At 48.8% G+C, this 16303-nt stretch overlaps 1 protein-coding gene across 4 annotated transcripts in view; it reads left to right on the top strand.

Annotated features, from left to right (window-relative positions):
• The window catches only part of CEMIP (cell migration inducing hyaluronidase 1), a 179294-nt gene that overhangs the window by 139775 nt on the left and 23216 nt on the right, over positions 1-16303 (top strand). For 3 of the 4 annotated variants that reach the window (XM_032175008.2, XM_032175007.2, XM_032175010.2), the window contains 5 exons: positions 7958-8163; positions 8897-8966; positions 9874-10002; positions 12475-12560; positions 13492-13623. In XM_032175008.2, coding sequence (XP_032030899.1) covers positions 7958-8163; positions 8897-8966; positions 9874-10002; positions 12475-12560; positions 13492-13623 — 623 coding nt within the window. The remainder of the gene's footprint in view (positions 1-7957; positions 8164-8896; positions 8967-9873; positions 10003-12474; positions 12561-13491; positions 13624-16303) is intronic. The other variant, XM_032175009.2, reaches the window with a different exon arrangement.

Raw genomic sequence — 16303 nt, 5'->3', positions numbered from 1 at the left:
TTGCTGGGAAAGGCTGGGAGAGCTGGGAGAGGCTGGGAGAGCTGGGAGGGGCTGGGAGAGGCTGGGAAAGATGGCACAGGCCTTGAGCCAGGAGTGTGAGTCCATGAAGATAGACTGGGGGATTGAGAGATACGTGGGGCAAGAGGGAAGGCAGCAGATCAGGGGTAGCCCACGGAGCTGTATCTGGAGCAGCCACGTGGGTCACTTGTACCCAGAGTGGAGGTGGACTTTTGTAGCCAGAGCCTTGGACAACCTCTCAGAACCAGAAGACCCTTGCTGCCCTGTATGCCAAGGTCTCCCTCCGGCCTGGCTCTCAGGGATGCCAGCTGCCAAACTGGGAGGGCCATTGTCCAGATACTAGGTGGCCAAAGTACCAGTTACAGCTTGGTCCTGGTGGCCACATAGGACTCCAGCCTCACTCAACTCAGGGCTGAGCTTGATGGCCAAGCTGGTGAGTTAGGATTTGGAGTCTGCAGCCCTTGAGGCCTTCCCAAGGTAAAACCAAATTGTCCTGGCTTAGAATCTAGATGAAATGCAGGCCTCTAACTCTTTAAGCCAGACAGACAGCAGGGTAACGGAGCACATTCCAGTGCCCTTCCCTAAGATCTCCAGGAGCCATCCCCCGCATGGGAATTGGGTTTATGGATTGGCACCTCACCCTGTAAATGCTCCACCACTGGGGCAGAGATTTCCACATTCGGAGATGCTGCCTTGGGAACTGGATGATCTCCATCAGTATTTTACATTTGCTTCCTTCATTTTGGCTTGAAGGATTTACTCACGGCTGACTATGTTTGGAAAGATGTTTTTAGCTGATGGGACAAAAAGAGGCCAAATACAGACAAAGACGAGATCTTGATTTGGAATGCAGAGGCCACTCAGTAGCGTCACAGAAGCCTTTTTCCTAACAGCATCCCTGATCTGAAGGAGGAAGAGATTCCAGACAAGCAGATACTGGCTCAGGAGAAAGAGGGGTTTGTAGGTGTGCAGAGCCAAGAGTGCCTTAAAGCCTGGTGCTGGGTTGATCCTACAGTGTCCTGGGAGCCCCTTGCTCATGAGCTCCTCTCTCCCTGCTGCCTGTAGACAGGCTCTGATATCCTTTATCCTCAGAGGACAGCTTCCCTCATCCCTAATTCCCCCTTGGGCAGCCACCTTTGCTCTTTCCCTTTCTTCACCACCAACTCTTGGGAAGGGTGGTCTGAAATTCCACCAACTCCTACTTCTTACTCCTGTCCTGACACAAATGTGGCCTTCTCAACTTTTGCTCTCTCTGAGCCTTGGTGATGGTTCTCAACAATGTAATTCAAAATGTCACCACCAAGCTCAGCAAACCCACTGCTGTCTCTCCTGCTTCATTCAACTCCTAACTCTTTCTCGATATAACAGTTATTGTGGGCTTCAGTAGAACATTGAGGTAAAAGAGCATAGAGTCACAGAGACCTGTGTTTTCATCTGCCAGTATGGCCTTGGGGGACTGATGGAAATTTTGTGGGACTCAGTTCCTCCCTGTGTGAAGTGAGGATGATGATAGAACTAACTTCAAAGGGTCTTTAGAAAGACTAAACCAGATAATGTATGTGATATAGTCAGCAATGATATTAAATAGTACTACTTATTAAATAGTATCACTGTGTGCCTCTGTATCTAACTGTGTTCTGTGTAAACATCGCTGGTTCTGTGAGATAGTAGCAAGTATCCAAACAAACAAAAAGAGACTGGTCTCTGTAGTTAAATGACCTTGGCAAACACAGCATACATGCTTTCTTTCCCTGTTTTGGAAATTCATGATGCGTGCTAGCAGAGCAAAGGCTTGCAATAAAAATACATGCTTAGCTTTGGTTATCCTAGCAATGCCTAAACTCCTTCACATCTCACAGAGCTGGTGTTCTGTAACACAGTTTGGAAAATGCTTCTCACTATGTTGATATTATCAATGGTGTCTTTCTTGAAATGCAATGGTTAGAGCCAAAGCTGCAGGATGCAGGCAGATGTGGGGTGCAGTCTGCCTTCAAAGGAAGGCTCTATGGCACAGTATCTGTAGGCTGGATAGTGGCGGTGGGGGATGCAAAATGGGCCCCCACTTCATCTTAACATGTGTTTCTGAACTGAGGCAGGACATAGGGGGATTCGCCTTCCTGTTTTTCCTGGAGGAAATGAATCCATTCCAGTACTTTTGTGGAAGGACAAAATGACTTCAGTATGGGTTCTGCTTGTTTCCTCCTCCCTTCCCTCTTTAAGGCAGAGAATGGGAGAAGAAACCATGCCCTTTCCTTCTTTTCCTCCTTGTGCATTGCTCAAAATGTGCTACCTTTGACATAGATGCTTCCAATAGCCACAAGATGCTTGAAACCAGGATGTCCCCAAAAGGCTGCCACATGTGGCCCTGCAGGTTGTGCCCTGCACTGATCCAGGGGTGTCATCTATATGGACTGCAGCCAGTCCCCAAGTGCCCCAGCCCCAGGGACACATCCTCCCTCTGGCATTCTGTGAAAGATGGCTGAGCCCCATGTGTCTTTGGTAGGAAATCCAGTGCCCTCTCTCCCGGACTCAAAGCTCTGGGATTTGTGGGAGAGGCTTCTGTTTTTCCTGGTTACCTCCCTCTTTCAGGTTCTTGAATTCATATTCTCAATTCTTGATTCATGTAGCTGCTCTCATCTTGGAACTGCTCAACAGGCTCACCTTTCCTGCTACTTAGACAGAGCTGATTTATCAAGACAGGGGAATTGCAATAAAGAGTTTAATTCATGCAGAGCTGGCTGTATGGGAGACCGGAGTTTTATTATTACTCAGATCAGTCTCCCCCAGAATTGGGGGATCAGGGTTTTTAAGGATAATTTGATGGTTAGGGGGTCGGAAAGGGGGAGTGCTGATTGGTGGGGTCAGATATGAAATCATAGGGAGTGAAAGCTGTCCTCTTGTGCTGAGTCAGTTCCTGGGTGGGGGCCACAAGACCAGATGAGCCAGTTTATCAATGTGGGAGGCACTAGCTGATCCATTTAGTGCCGGATCTGAAGAATATCTCAGGCACTAATCTTAGGTTTTACAATAGTGATGTTGTCCCCAGGAGCAGTTGGGGAGGTTCAGAATCTTGTGGCCTCTAGCTGCATGACTCCTAAACCATAATTTCTAATCTTGTGGCTAATTTGTTAGTCCTACAAAAGCAGTTTAGTCCCCCCAACCCCATAAGACGGGGGTTTGTTTTGGGAAGGGGCTGTTACCGTTTTTGTTTCAAAGTTAAACTGTAAACTAAGTTCTTCCCAAAGTCAGTTTGGCCTGCGCCCAGGAATGACCAAAGATAGCTTGGAGGTTAGAAGCAAGATGGAGTTGGCTAGGTCAGATCTCATTCACTATCATAATTTTCTAACTCTTATAATTGTTGCAAAGGCATTTTCAATCTCTCCTTTCCATATGAGCCCAAATATGAAACTCAGACTCTTGTCCTTGATTTCCCCAAAAGTTTCATTGGCCCAGGGCTTTTACTGGTGGATTGGGGTAAGAGATGGGAGGGAGAGGGAGTACATTACAGATCAGCACCGAAACCAACAGTAAGAGATGGATTAACAAGTCCCTCTATAGACCAAATACTTCCCCCCAGGCTGCTCCCTTCCCACCCCCAACCTGGTTGTTGAGTTCTTGTCCCCTCCTCCTCATTCTCCCATCCTCCTCCCCACCTCTCCTGGGCTGCCTTAGAAACTCATTCCTGTCCTTGTTAGGCAGAGTAATTGGGTTGTCCGGGTTTTTTTCTTCCACCCAGTTTTAATTTGCATATTCAAAAACTCATTAAGACACTCTAAAACAAATGACCCACCACCCTACTCTATGGCAATCTTCAGCAGTTCAAAAAGAAATTTTTAAAAAAGTAATGGCAGAAGATTGGAAATTCCAGTCTTCTTTATAACATGGCTGTATTTCTTGTCGAGTTTCTCATTAACATAAATCATATCATACCCACCCTAGAAGGCAGAAACAAGTAAAGTTCACTTCTGTCTGCATTTGTTTGTTTTAAACAGCAGTTTCTTTTACTTGCTGTATACAGGTTGATGGTGGAAATCATTACATACAGATATGTCCTGATTTGCACAGTATGGTCCATTTTAGACTTGTTGTCCCAGCTTAACTACTAATCACACCTCCTTCACTTCAAACGTGTCCTGGTTCAGACCATAAACCAAATAAAATGATCACACCCTCCCCCGCCACTGAAGCAGTCCCTGCTGGCTCTTTCTAGCTCTTTGTTAGGCAGAGCCCAGGAGTTTTCTCCTACATAATCTTATGCCTGGACCACACCTAACAACAATTGAAGACTTAAAACAGTGTTCAGGAATTGCTTTCACGACTGCCAACCATCAGCAGGTAGGGAGATATCCAGAAGAACAAAGGGAAAAATACAATTTGTGCAAAAGAATTGGGGGAGAACTTACATATTACTTCTGTTTGGCATACATAGGGACTGAATGGCCACTGTGAATCTATATGCATGTTTGTTTATGCAGCTACTATTTATGTATCTGCTATCTATCTATCCATCCATCTATCCATCTATCTACATCTATCATCTCAAGCTATGTCACAGTTTAAATATTTAACTCTGGTTAATGTTCTAAGGAGGAAAAATCCCGGAATTTTAGAGCTGGAAGAAACTTTAGACGTCATCCCATCACACAGGGACACTTAGGCAAGTCACACACAGCAAGTTTGTGGCTGAGTAACTTGTGTCTTCTACCCCCACCCCAGGGCTGTCCTCAGCCTTATCATGCTTCCCTCTTGATTCTGTGTGCCATCCTCACCCCACTCCTAATGAGAAGAAAGAAATGCAGCCCAAAGTGAGAGCGTCTTTTTCTTTCTGGCATTGTTTAGTATTGATTAACACACAGGTTATGGACTCAGACAGATGGGGAATCAAGTCCCAATTCGGTCCGTGCAAAAGAAGTGACTTGGGGCAACTTTCTAAGTCTGTGTCACTTATAGAATTGTAGTTGCGATGAGGTTTAAATAAGACAACATGTAAAAACATTTAGTATCCAATAAACAGTGGTCATTTTTCTTCCTTTCAATGAGGCTTTTTCTCTCAGGAGGGAATTTCTTTCTCTGGCAATTTTTAGAATAAGAATATACCTAACTCATTATTTACTCCTATTCAGAGAAAGACTACCCAAAGTATGAACCACACAGCAGGGTAAATGGGTCCCTAAGATTTAGAAAGAGCTATGGGCAGGAGGCAGGAGGCAAGAGGCCTGAGTTTGATCACAGCTGCAGAATGAGGTTGCTGAGCGTCCTGGGACACTCCACATCCCTTCTCTGGGCCTTGGCATCCTCCTCTGTAGAGCTGAAGGCATTAAACTTGACCTCAAATGTTCTGGCCAGCTTGGAAAGCCCACATTTCCTTGCCTTTTTCTCCCATGCTTGTCTGTCCAGGCTATTTATAACAAACTTTTAGGGCTTAATAGGAGAAAGGAAAGCAGTCCCATTGGCTGACCTTGATATTGATTGACTTATTAAACAGGTGAATAGGATTCAAGATCACACCCTTGCCTATTACTAAAGATGAAGGGAAGGATGTTTATTCAGAAGAACAGACAGCTTGCCTGGAACAGAGCTACTTGTATGTTGGGCTGTCCCTTATGGAGTGAGTGAACACAGAAAACCATGCTTCCTGCCTTGACCTTGTACATATGGCTCATGTGACCTTTGGCAAATCACTTGCCTTCTCTGAGTCTCGTTTTCCTCATCTCTTAAAAAAATTAAAATTGAATAGAGGATGGTGTGAGATTTCAGCCAGATTGAAAGGTGTAAGAGGCCAGTCCAGTGCTGGGATATGGAGTGTGGTTTGAGGATGCTTTTAAAGAATGGCTGCCTGGGAGTTGGGGAGTAGGTGGCTGTCATATGAAAGACCCTGGGCCAGGTGCAGTGGCTCATGCCTGTAATCCTAGCACTTTGGGAGGCCAAGGCAGAAGGATTGCTTGAGCCCAGGAGTTTGAGACCAGCCTGGGCAACACGGTGAAAGCCCATCTTTGCAAAAAATACAAAAATTAGTCATTCGTGGTGGTGCACACTTGTAGTCCCAGCGCCCCGGTGGGGGCTGAGGTGGGAGAATGGTTTGAGCTCAGGAGGCAGAGGTTGCAATGAGCCGAGATTATGCCACTGCACTCCAGCCTGGGCAACAGAGCCAGACCTTGTCTCAAAAAAAAAAAAAAAAAAAAAAAAAAAAAAAAACTGGAAGGAACTGTGATGTCTACATCAGGGCCTCTCAATCAGGGATGATTCTGTCACCCTTCCTCCCTCCTACCCAATGGAATATTTGGCAACGAATGTCTGGAGACAGTCTTGGTTGTCACAGCTGAAGAGGTTTTCCTGGCATCTAGTAGGTAGAGGCCAGGGAGGCTGCTAAACATCCTGCAATGCACGGGACAGCCTCTCGAAATGTTCACAGTGCCAGGGGTGGGAGGTGGAGGATTGTTACTGGTTGGTATGTGGATTTTCCAGTGCTTGGCATGGTGGCAGGTACCGAATAGGCATGGGTTGAATTGATGTCATTGGGAATCAGGAACTCCCTTGGTGGATGACATCATCGGGCAGTGTGTACCCAGGGGTGGGGATGAAGGGTGTAAGATAAGTGAGGTTTTTCTTGCCATTGCCCCATTGTGGAACAGGCCACCTTGCAAGGAAGTGAGCATCTCTCTGGAGTGTCTGAGCAGAAGCAGGGTATCTGTTTGCCAGTTATGCTTGGGAACAGAGTCTGGGATTGGACGGGGGGGTAGGGCCCAGGCTACAGGCCCTCTGAAGACCTGAGTTCTGAGACTGATAAGTTTAGAGATTCAGACCCAGAAGGGGCTTCAGAGATCATGGAGTTCAAGTCCTTCATTTTTGCGGTGGAAAAAAAAGTGACTGAAGAGAAGATAGGAGGCTTGTCTAAGATCCCCCCGCTGCTTGGATGTGCTGCTGAAACTGCATCCCTGGTATCTCAATATCCATGCAAATGTTCTTTCTGCTTTCCCCACTAACTGTGATTCCAAGAAGGAAACCAAAGAGCTAGAGTTTGCAGCCCTTTCTAGTTCTGAACCCAGGCGTTGCAAATGTGGCTTGATGTGTGTCTTGGGCTAACAAGCTGGCTTGGATTTCTGAATGAGGGTACAATAAGGAGCATCAATATTGGTCTTAATAAAAAGCACACCTGCTCCAGCTAAGGTGCTGCTCCTAGATGAAGTTCCCTCATCCACCCTTACTCAGTGAGATCTCCTCTGTGGAGTCCCTCCATGGCAAATCCTTGTACGCAGGGCACTCAGCTGTGTGCTCCATCAGAGTGGGTGCACGTGGCCCAGCCCATGGCCTCCTCTTGGATTCACCTTCTCACGTATGATATCTTGCCCCCTTTCCTACCCTATAGAGCCTCACCACCCCCAACTCCTCCAGCTGGAAAGGACTTTTAAAAGTCACCATCCCTGGCATGGCACGGTGGCTCACACCTGTAATCCCAGCACTTTGGGAGCCCAAGGCAGGCGGATCACGAGGTCAGGAGATTGAGACCAGCCTAGCCATTATTGTGAAACCTGGTCTCTACTAAAAACACACAAAAAATTAGCTGGGCGTGGGGGCACGTGCCTATAGTCCCAGCTACTCGGGAGGCTGAGGCAGGAGAATCGCTTGAACCCTGGAGGCGGAGGTTGCAGTGAGCCGAGATTGTGCCACTGCACTCCAGCCTGGGCGACAGAGTGAGACTCCATCTCGAAAAAAAGAAGTCACCATCTCACCCCTTGTCCCACTTTCCTCAGGCCTATCACTTGTGTCATATTCATCTCCAAACCTCCAGTGCTCCTCCCAGGGCCTGGTGTATGGCTGAGACTATTTAGTGTTTGTTGAATGAATGAATGAGCACATGAGGCTAGTGTTTGCTGAATGCAGGAATGAGCACATGAATAACTGGATGCTTGGTGAAACATCCCTGTCTTGACCCCTGCAGATCAAGGACGTTGTGGGCTATAACTCTTTGGGCCACTGCTTCTTCACGGAAGATGGGCCAGAGGAACGCAACACTTTTGACCACTGTCTTGGCCTCCTTGTCAAGTCTGGAACCCTCCTCCCCTCGGACCGTGACAGCAAGATGTGCAAGATGATCACAGAGGACTCCTATCCGGGGTACATCCCCAAGCCCAGGCAAGAATGCAAGTAAGTGCCTGGACCCGCTCTGTATGCTGGGGGGAAGGGGTGTACGTGTGTGAGCATGTGTTCACTCAGCTCAGCCCAGCACCAAACTTCTGCACTCGGGGCTCTGAGCAGTTTGGGCCTCACAGCCCTTAACCACCTACGGCTCCAGCTTCCTGCAAAGCAGGCGGGAGGGAGGGGGTCTTCTCCCTTCTCCCTTCTCAGTTTGCCTCATGTGCATTTTTCTTGTCCAAAGAGGATCCCTGTTCTCATCTGCGGGGCTTCTCCTGATCCACACAGTGCTCTTTGATGAGAAGTGGCTGCCACCTCGGCTGCCACAGAGGCCCCCACCACATGGACACTTTTCTAGATATTAGAGAGAGAGAGACAGAGAGACGGGGTGAGAGCTCTCTGTGCAGCCAGCCTTCCGAGTGCAGGGCCCCTCCCTTAGAAAGGGCTACTTTCCTGGGTTCTTCTGACCTACATGTATTTTACAGCCAATCTCAGACATCACTTGCACACTGCTTCTATTTTCAAGACGCATGCTCTTTTTAATTTCTGAATATTTTAAATGCTTAAACTAGCACCACACTTTAATCAGAAAACTGGGTTTCAGATCAACAAGTCAATGATTTCTCAGATCTCTGATAGGAGACTCTCAGGCCAATATCAGAGTGCCCAGCCTGCACCCGCCATGTGGCAGGATGACCCCTGGTGGCCTTTTATCTGACCTCAGGTGTCTCTGCCCTCCCTGCAGTGCTGTGTCCACCTTCTGGATGGCCAATCCCAACAACAACCTCATCAACTGTGCCGCTGCAGGATCTGAGGTGAGCAGAAATATCCCTTCTTTGGCAGAAAGTGAGGGTGGGGGCTGGAGTCAGGGAGAGACAGCCGAGGCTTACCTTGAAACATGTGTGCTCTAAGCCCCAAGCCCAGATATCCATGCAGACAGGCTTAGCTGCAGTGAAGAGGAAAACAACAGACTGGGGGTGGTGGGGCAGGGGGCGTTCTTTGGACTTGGTTTTAAAGGACAGCCCTGTCACTTCATAATACTGGTGACCATAGTTAGTGAACACTGAACGCTTTATGTATAATAAATCATTAGAATGCCATGATTTTAGCTTAGAATGGTACCTGACACATCAGTGTTGTAGGCTCACATAATTTGATTTTTGTAAGAACTCAGTGACGTAGGTACTATTATTATCCGCATCTGATGGGGGAGGAAGCTAAGGCTAGGAGTGCTGACATGCCCAGGGGCACACATAGCTGGGAGGTGGCGCCCAGGGTGGCAACGCAGCATTCCATCCACACGGCCCTGCTCTCACCCACCCGTCCATGCTGCTGGCCTTCCATGGGACCCTGACCTTGACCTGGAACTTAGCTTCCTTATCTGTAGAATGAAGGGGAAAGCAGAGAACACTCATGAAATCCCCCCATTGTGTGTCAGGAAGAGTTTAAGCCCTGCAGTAATTGAAACGCAGCAGTTCTGAGCCATGTCTGATAGAGTAGGAGCCCATCAACGGCTTTAACTGTCACGGTGGGCTCTACTTTTCACTGTTTTCCCTCCAGACTGGACCACATGGAGGTGTGTTGGGGGTGGGCATGGAGGGCTCCTGTGGGTGATGGCACTAGGTACTAGACCCACCTCCGGCATGGGCCGTGTGGCCACCTTGCCCAGGAGCTCTCTGGGGCTGAACGCTGTGGCTTTTCCCTTGTGTCCTTCCCCAACAGGAAACTGGATTTTGGTTTATTTTTCACCACGTACCAACGGGCCCCTCCGAGGGAATGTACTCCCCAGGTTATTCAGAGCACATTCCACTGGGAAAATTCTATAACAACCGAGCACATTCCAATTACCGGGTGAGTCTTTCCAGGCTGCGCTTCTCTGGCCAGCCTCTCGGTCCCCTTCCCAGGCCTGCAGATGATTAGGGCCGGGACAGCCAGTTGGCGACAGCTGGGAACAACTGCATTCTTAATGCTGGTCTCGAAGAAAATGGAGCAGCCTTGCGAGGCCTCCCAGGCCATTGGCCACATTCTTCACACAAATCTCCTGTGGTGGTTCCTGCACGGGCATGGATGGAGAATATGGCCAGAGCCAAAAGGAGCAAGTTGTGCCTTCACTCATGCTGACGGGGGGAGAGCTTCTCTTGGTGGCCCCTGAGCTGGGCACTTGAATTTGGTTTGCAATTCACTTGGCGGGGCTGGATGCAGTCTCAACTATGAAAAGTTAGGCCTGATCCATAAGCTGAAGGAAATCAAGACGTGGTTCTGAAGGAAGGTGGAGGCAGCATTGGCATCCTCTCTGCTGTTCCCTCTTGTCTTGTTTCTTGGGAAATGAATGGGTTGCTGCATCCACACAGTGCTAAGTGGGCAGGTGGGACACAAAGTCCTCAGTCATCTTCATTTGCTCATCAACATCTCCTAAGCACCTGCTGTTGTGTCCAGCACCAAGCTAGGCACTGGGGGACAGAGGGCATACCAAGATGACTGGATCTCGAGTCTGTCAAGGACCTCCCAGTAAGGACAGCAGTCAAGACCAGAGTCATGGGGCATGGGATTGGAGCTTGGAGCATGGCTGAGACCAGAGACGCTGTTCGTTGGGGCAGAGGTGGTCTCAAGGATGCCAGGGCAGTGCACAGACAGACTCCCAAATGCCTAGGCTGGTGTTCTGGTCCAATCCCTAATGGTACTGATGAAGAAAAACTGACGTTCCTCAAAGGGAACAATACATTCAGAGGCAAAAAGTAAAAAGATTTTTAAAAGCCCAACCAGAGAGAAGACCAAAAGGAAGAGATGCAGTCTCAGAATAGACCTGTGCTTACACCTAGGAGATGGAGTGGGGCAAGGGGTGAGCAGTTGCAGGGTGGGGTGGCAGAAAGAGAAGAAGAGTCCCCAGGCAGTTGTCATATCCCAGGAACTAGGAAAGAGGGTAGTGTCATGGGGCAGTAAGCAGAGGTGTAGAGGACAACAGTCTCATATTGACAGAGGAGAATTAGTGCAGGGTATCAGAGAGGGCATTTCTGAGGCTGACATGGCCCTCAGAGAGCTGTCTCCACACAGAGGCAGGTGCAGGAGGCATATTGCTGTTGGTGGCAGGGGGAACAGTGGAGAGAATGTGTTGGCTGCTTGTCGAGAAACCCCCCACACTCACCCTTTGGGAAGCCTTCCATGAGCAAGGAGGTGGGCCACATAGAACCTAGCAGGGGTGGAGAGGCTGGAAAGGGGAAGAGTGCATGCAGGTGAATGGTTTCTAACAAGCAGGCATGCAAGGGTGCGGGTGGGGATGGGCCTTGAGGAAGGTGGCAGGTCTCATTCTCTGAGGCAGGGAGGGAAAGAGTGAAGAGGAACCTCCAGCTGGATTGATTCAATTGTTTAAGCCAAGGAGGAGATCCCATCCTTGGTGTTCATGCCCAGTAAGCCTTGACTCCACATCCACAGTGAGAGGCACCTATTCCAGAAGGCTTCACCTGGGGTTCTCTTATGGGGTCCTCATAACCATCCTGCGACATAGGTGTGACTAGCCCATTTTGCAGATGATATGACTGAGGCTAAAGAGGTGAAGGGACTTGCCCAGTCATAGTTAGTGGGAGTAGAGCTGCGAGTCAGCCCCACGTCATCTGACTCACATCACCACTGCTGAATTATAAGCCAGAGGGAGAATGAAATGGCCACAGTGCCCTCCAGTTATCTAAAGAAGAGAAATCTGAGTTTGAGCATTCACAAGAGGCCAAGAGAATCCAGACAGGAACGAAGACTGAATGGTGGCCTCCCTGGGAAGCATCACTCAGCTGCTTCGATTTCTCCCTATCCCATGGCTGACAAAGTGGACATATTTGGAGTCAAACAAGAAAGCCAGATTCTCTCTTCAAGACAGGCAGGAGCTAAAATGAGACTGTGGGAAAGTCAGTGACCCCCGCCCAAGGTAAAGATGGGACTTAGGTTCAGCATTTCCTTTAAATCACAGCAGATAAATTTCCTAAGAGTGTACACCTGTTGTTTCTGACTTGGGGCCTGGGCTAATAACGATCCAAAACAGTGTGGGTTCTGCACATGGACTTTGCTATGTGGCCTTGGACGAGATACATAACCTTTCTAGACCTCAGTTTCCACATCTGCTCCTCAAAGAGGTCAAATATTCCAGATTTGGTCTGAGCAATGCAGAATAAGGCAGCATGTTCACCTCCCTTACTGTAGATCCTCTACTTCTGTTGATGCAGCCTGAGAACAGAGCTGGTTTTCCCAGAGCATTCAGAAATATGCAGTGAGGCTGAGTGTGAGATGCCTGCAGCCCACAGTAGAAGCAATGTGTCCCTGAATATCTCTTCCCTGCAGGCTGGCATGATCATAGACAATGGAGTCAAAACCACCGAGGCCTCTGCCAAGGACAAGCGGCCCTTCCTCTCGATCATCTCTGCCAGGTAATCAGCCATTGGGAAGACACAGTCCATGGTGACCTTGCAGTCCAGCTCCTGCCTCCCCCTCCTTCAATCACTCATTCATTCCCTGAGCATCTGTTGAGCCCTTGCTTTGTGCTGGGCATTGAGCTAGTTGCTGGGGGTACAATGGTGAAAACCTGCGCAGGGTAAAATCTGAATTAGGATTCCGGCTCCAGTAGCTAAATGAAGATAGAAATTCCCAGAGGTTTCTAGATCCCTCAGCAAAGTGAATAGCTGGTAAGTCAACAGAAATGAGCAGGGCCATGGTAGGTTGGGCCAGGATGAAAAGATGAAGAGAATAGAAAGGAAGAATTTTACCATCAATTTAATAGGAAAGAACATGCAGGTCATGCCTATAAATAAACCTACTGTTCAGCTGAAGGCCAGGGGCAACTTTTCAAAGGTACTTTTGAAACCTCAAGGTAATTAGCAAAACCAATCTCCTTTAAAGAGACAAGTTGCTTGGTCTCCATCAAAAGTGGGTAACACTGGTAACATGATAGTGCAGTCCGTTTTGTAGCTAAGAAGTGCTCAGAAAAGGCACTAGTTCAAGGTGACCTGCCAGTTAGTGGAAGAGCTGGGTATCTCCAGACTCTTCTCTTGGGCTATGAGGACCGTGTTGCATGCCCTTGTGGGAATGGCTGTCTGAACTGTCCTCTGTGCTTTGACCCCATTTGGGGCAGGCTCTTCAGTATGCGAGGGGCCTCCATGGGCTGGTGGAGGAGTGACCTCTTGCTTCTGTGATGAACTCAGAAACTTCATTCCAGAGCCCAGGCAATGCGAATGGGTTTCTGTTTAGTCGGTGCCTTCCTGGGCACTGTGAGTAGAGAGAGGCTCACAGAGCCCAGAAGGGAGTCAGCAGAGGCATGTCCCCAACACCGCCACCTGTGCCCTCCCCATGGTTGTGCTGCAGATACAGCCCTCACCAGGACGCCGACCCGCTGAAGCCCCGGGAGCCGGCCATCATCAGACACTTCATTGCCTTCAAGAACCAGGAGCACGGTGCCTGGCTGCGCGGCGGGGATGTGTGGCTGGACAGCTGCCGGTGAGTCAGAGCGGTGTGTGGCTTTGGCACAAAGGGGGCATGGCGCATCTTCCCCTAGCCCCCTACAGAGAGAGGAGAGCAAAGCAGAGAGGGGAAGCCAGACATACTGACGTTTGGCCTTCTGGTCCCCCAGCCAGGCAGGGGCATAGAATGGCAGCAGGCAGTGGCCAGAAAAACACAAAACCTAAAAGCAGCATATTGGCTTCGGCCCACAGTGCCAGGTGCTGTGGGTTATGATTTGCTTCCAAATAGTCACTGGGCTTGGCTCTCTCAAGGTCACGCATCCCAGCGGCTAAGGGAAGGAAGAAGAAAGAAGCCAGAATAGTCTAGGCACTTACTATGTGGAAGCCTTGGTTGCATTTCTTTCTTACCATGTTTCTCAAACATATAAATTATGATCTCCATTTTAGAGATGATAAACTGAGGTTCAGTTTAGTGAATTTCCCAAGGTCACACAGTTAGCTAGACTTTGAACTGGAACTTCGAGCTACAGTTCACTGGACTCCAAGACCCAAATGAAAAAGGCAGGGAATGCTGAGCTCACATATGAGGTCCCTATGTAAGTGACTGGCACATGCTGGACAAGGACCAGAAGGCACAGGCAGTGGAGCTGGGATTTGTTTTCAGGGAGTATTGTGAAATGTCTCCTTGTCTGCCTTTTGTGTTAAAAATGGGAAATCAGAAACCCTATTAGGAAATAAACATATTTCTCTATTTTATTGTGACCAAGTAAAGGAGAAATAAGGTGAAAGGGAACAAGAGAAATTGAAATGTGAGGAGAAAAGCAGAGACACAGCACTGACAGAGAGAGCAACAGACAGAGGGAGGGAGAGAAAGGCTGCTCAGAAATGCAGAGATCTGGGGAGAAACTGACTTAGCAATGGAGCCCCAGGAAGATGCATGAGAGACAGAGAAGGGGAGGTGCAAAGGCTTTTGGGTCCCCCAGCCAGGCAGGGACATAGGATGGCAGCAGGCAGTGGCCAAAAATAAACAATAAAATTTTTTTTAAAAAGTCAAAACAAAACCTAAAAACAGAGGCAGAGAGACTGAGGGAGACTTCTTTTTTTTTTTTTTTTTTTTTTTTTTGGAGATGGAATCTTACTCTGTCACCCAGGCTGGAGTGCAGCGGTGCAATCTCGACTCACTGCAACCTCCGCTTCCTGGGTTCAAGCAGTTCTTCTGCCTCAGCCTCCCAAGTAGCTGGGATTACAGGCATGTGCCACCACGCCCAGCTAATTTTTGTGTGTTTAGTAGAGATGGGGTTTCACCACATTGGCCAGGCTGGTCGCAAGCTCCTGACCTTGTGATTCGCCCACCTCGGCCTCCCAAAGTGCTGGGATTACAGGTGTGAGCCACTGTGCCCAGCCGAGGGGCCTTCATTTTGCACAGGAGAAAAGAAGTCATTTGTTTTAAGAAGAAGGGAAGGGAGAAAAGGGAGCTGATTCTGGGTTTCTGAAGGGCATTTAGGGGAAGGGGGCAGGGTTGTTCTGATTGGCTCTAGAAGGCAGAAGTGATAGGCATGGAGCAGATTCCAGCTCTGGAGAAGGAAGAGCCTTTCTACCATATGAGACACCAGTCTATGGGATAAGCTGCCAGGCTCCTCATCCCTAGAGCAGACCCTAGAGCATCCTTGGGAGGGGCACTATGCAGAAGGTGGGTGGCAGCCCTGGGTTGAAGAGAAACTAGATGGTGTCAATGCCGAAATTCTTTGCAATATCCTAAGCTTAGTAAATCTCTTGGTTCTGGTTGTTGGGCATTTCAGAGTTTAGGTCCCTAAAGAGATGGTAAATGCCAGATTTAGGGCAGCAAGAAAAATTGCAAAGACCCCTCCTGCCAAAGTGGGTATGTCTTTTAATCCCCCACCAGACTCATTCCAAGGTAGCCTAGGATCTGGCTGGCACCAAGGCTGTGGTCCTACGCGTGGACAAGGTTGGTGCAATCGGGGCTGACAAGATAGGGATCCCTTCAAAGATTGGAAGAATGAGGGGACCAGGAGCCTAGCACTGGGGGACAGAAGCAATGAGGAAAAGCCATGGAGGGATCTGGGAGATAAGACTCAGGAAGTTTGGGAAAATAAATGGAGAAGACAGTGCCCTAATGATGGGACTGGAATGATTGATTTGAACTAAATGGGCTTCGGAAAAAGAAAAAGGTCCATGTGTCTGAAAGAGGGTGAGCAGAATATGAAAAAGTACATTGGGAATTAGCATGTCTGCCACCGGGACCAGCCTGGTGCAGCTGATGTGGATTCACCAGGCCCTTGAGCTTGGATCTATGAAGGATATAAAGCCACGGAAGTTTTAGGGAGCAGAGAGGTTGGTGAGAATGGCACTTTGAGATGAGCCTGGCAGGGTGGACAGGACAGGTGGAAGGAGCAGAGGCATGGAGACCAGTTAAATCTACCCCTGGGACACAGGAAGTGAAGGCGGCCACTGTATTTGGCCCTAGAGCCTGTGGTAGCACAGATCCAAGGCTCAGCTCTGGATTCTGTGTAATCCCTTGTCCCTCGCAATCAGACGCCCCCCAGAAGCATGCTCATCTGACCCCTAGAAAGGGCAGAGGTGAAAGGGAGCTGACGAGATGGCCCCACAGCAATTGCAAAATGACTTCCTGCCCTTCCCAGGGCCAGCATCTGCGTGGCTTCCTGGAAACTTGAAAAGTAGCTATTGGTGCCTCTCTC

This window comes from Hylobates moloch, unplaced genomic scaffold, assembly GCF_009828535.3.
Source record: "Hylobates moloch isolate HMO894 unplaced genomic scaffold, HMol_V3 SCAFFOLD_14, whole genome shotgun sequence".
Classification (NCBI taxonomy): Eukaryota; Metazoa; Chordata; class Mammalia; order Primates; family Hylobatidae; genus Hylobates; species Hylobates moloch.
The sequence above is the reverse complement of the archived record's forward strand: the minus strand, read 5'-3'. Positions and strand labels throughout refer to the sequence as shown.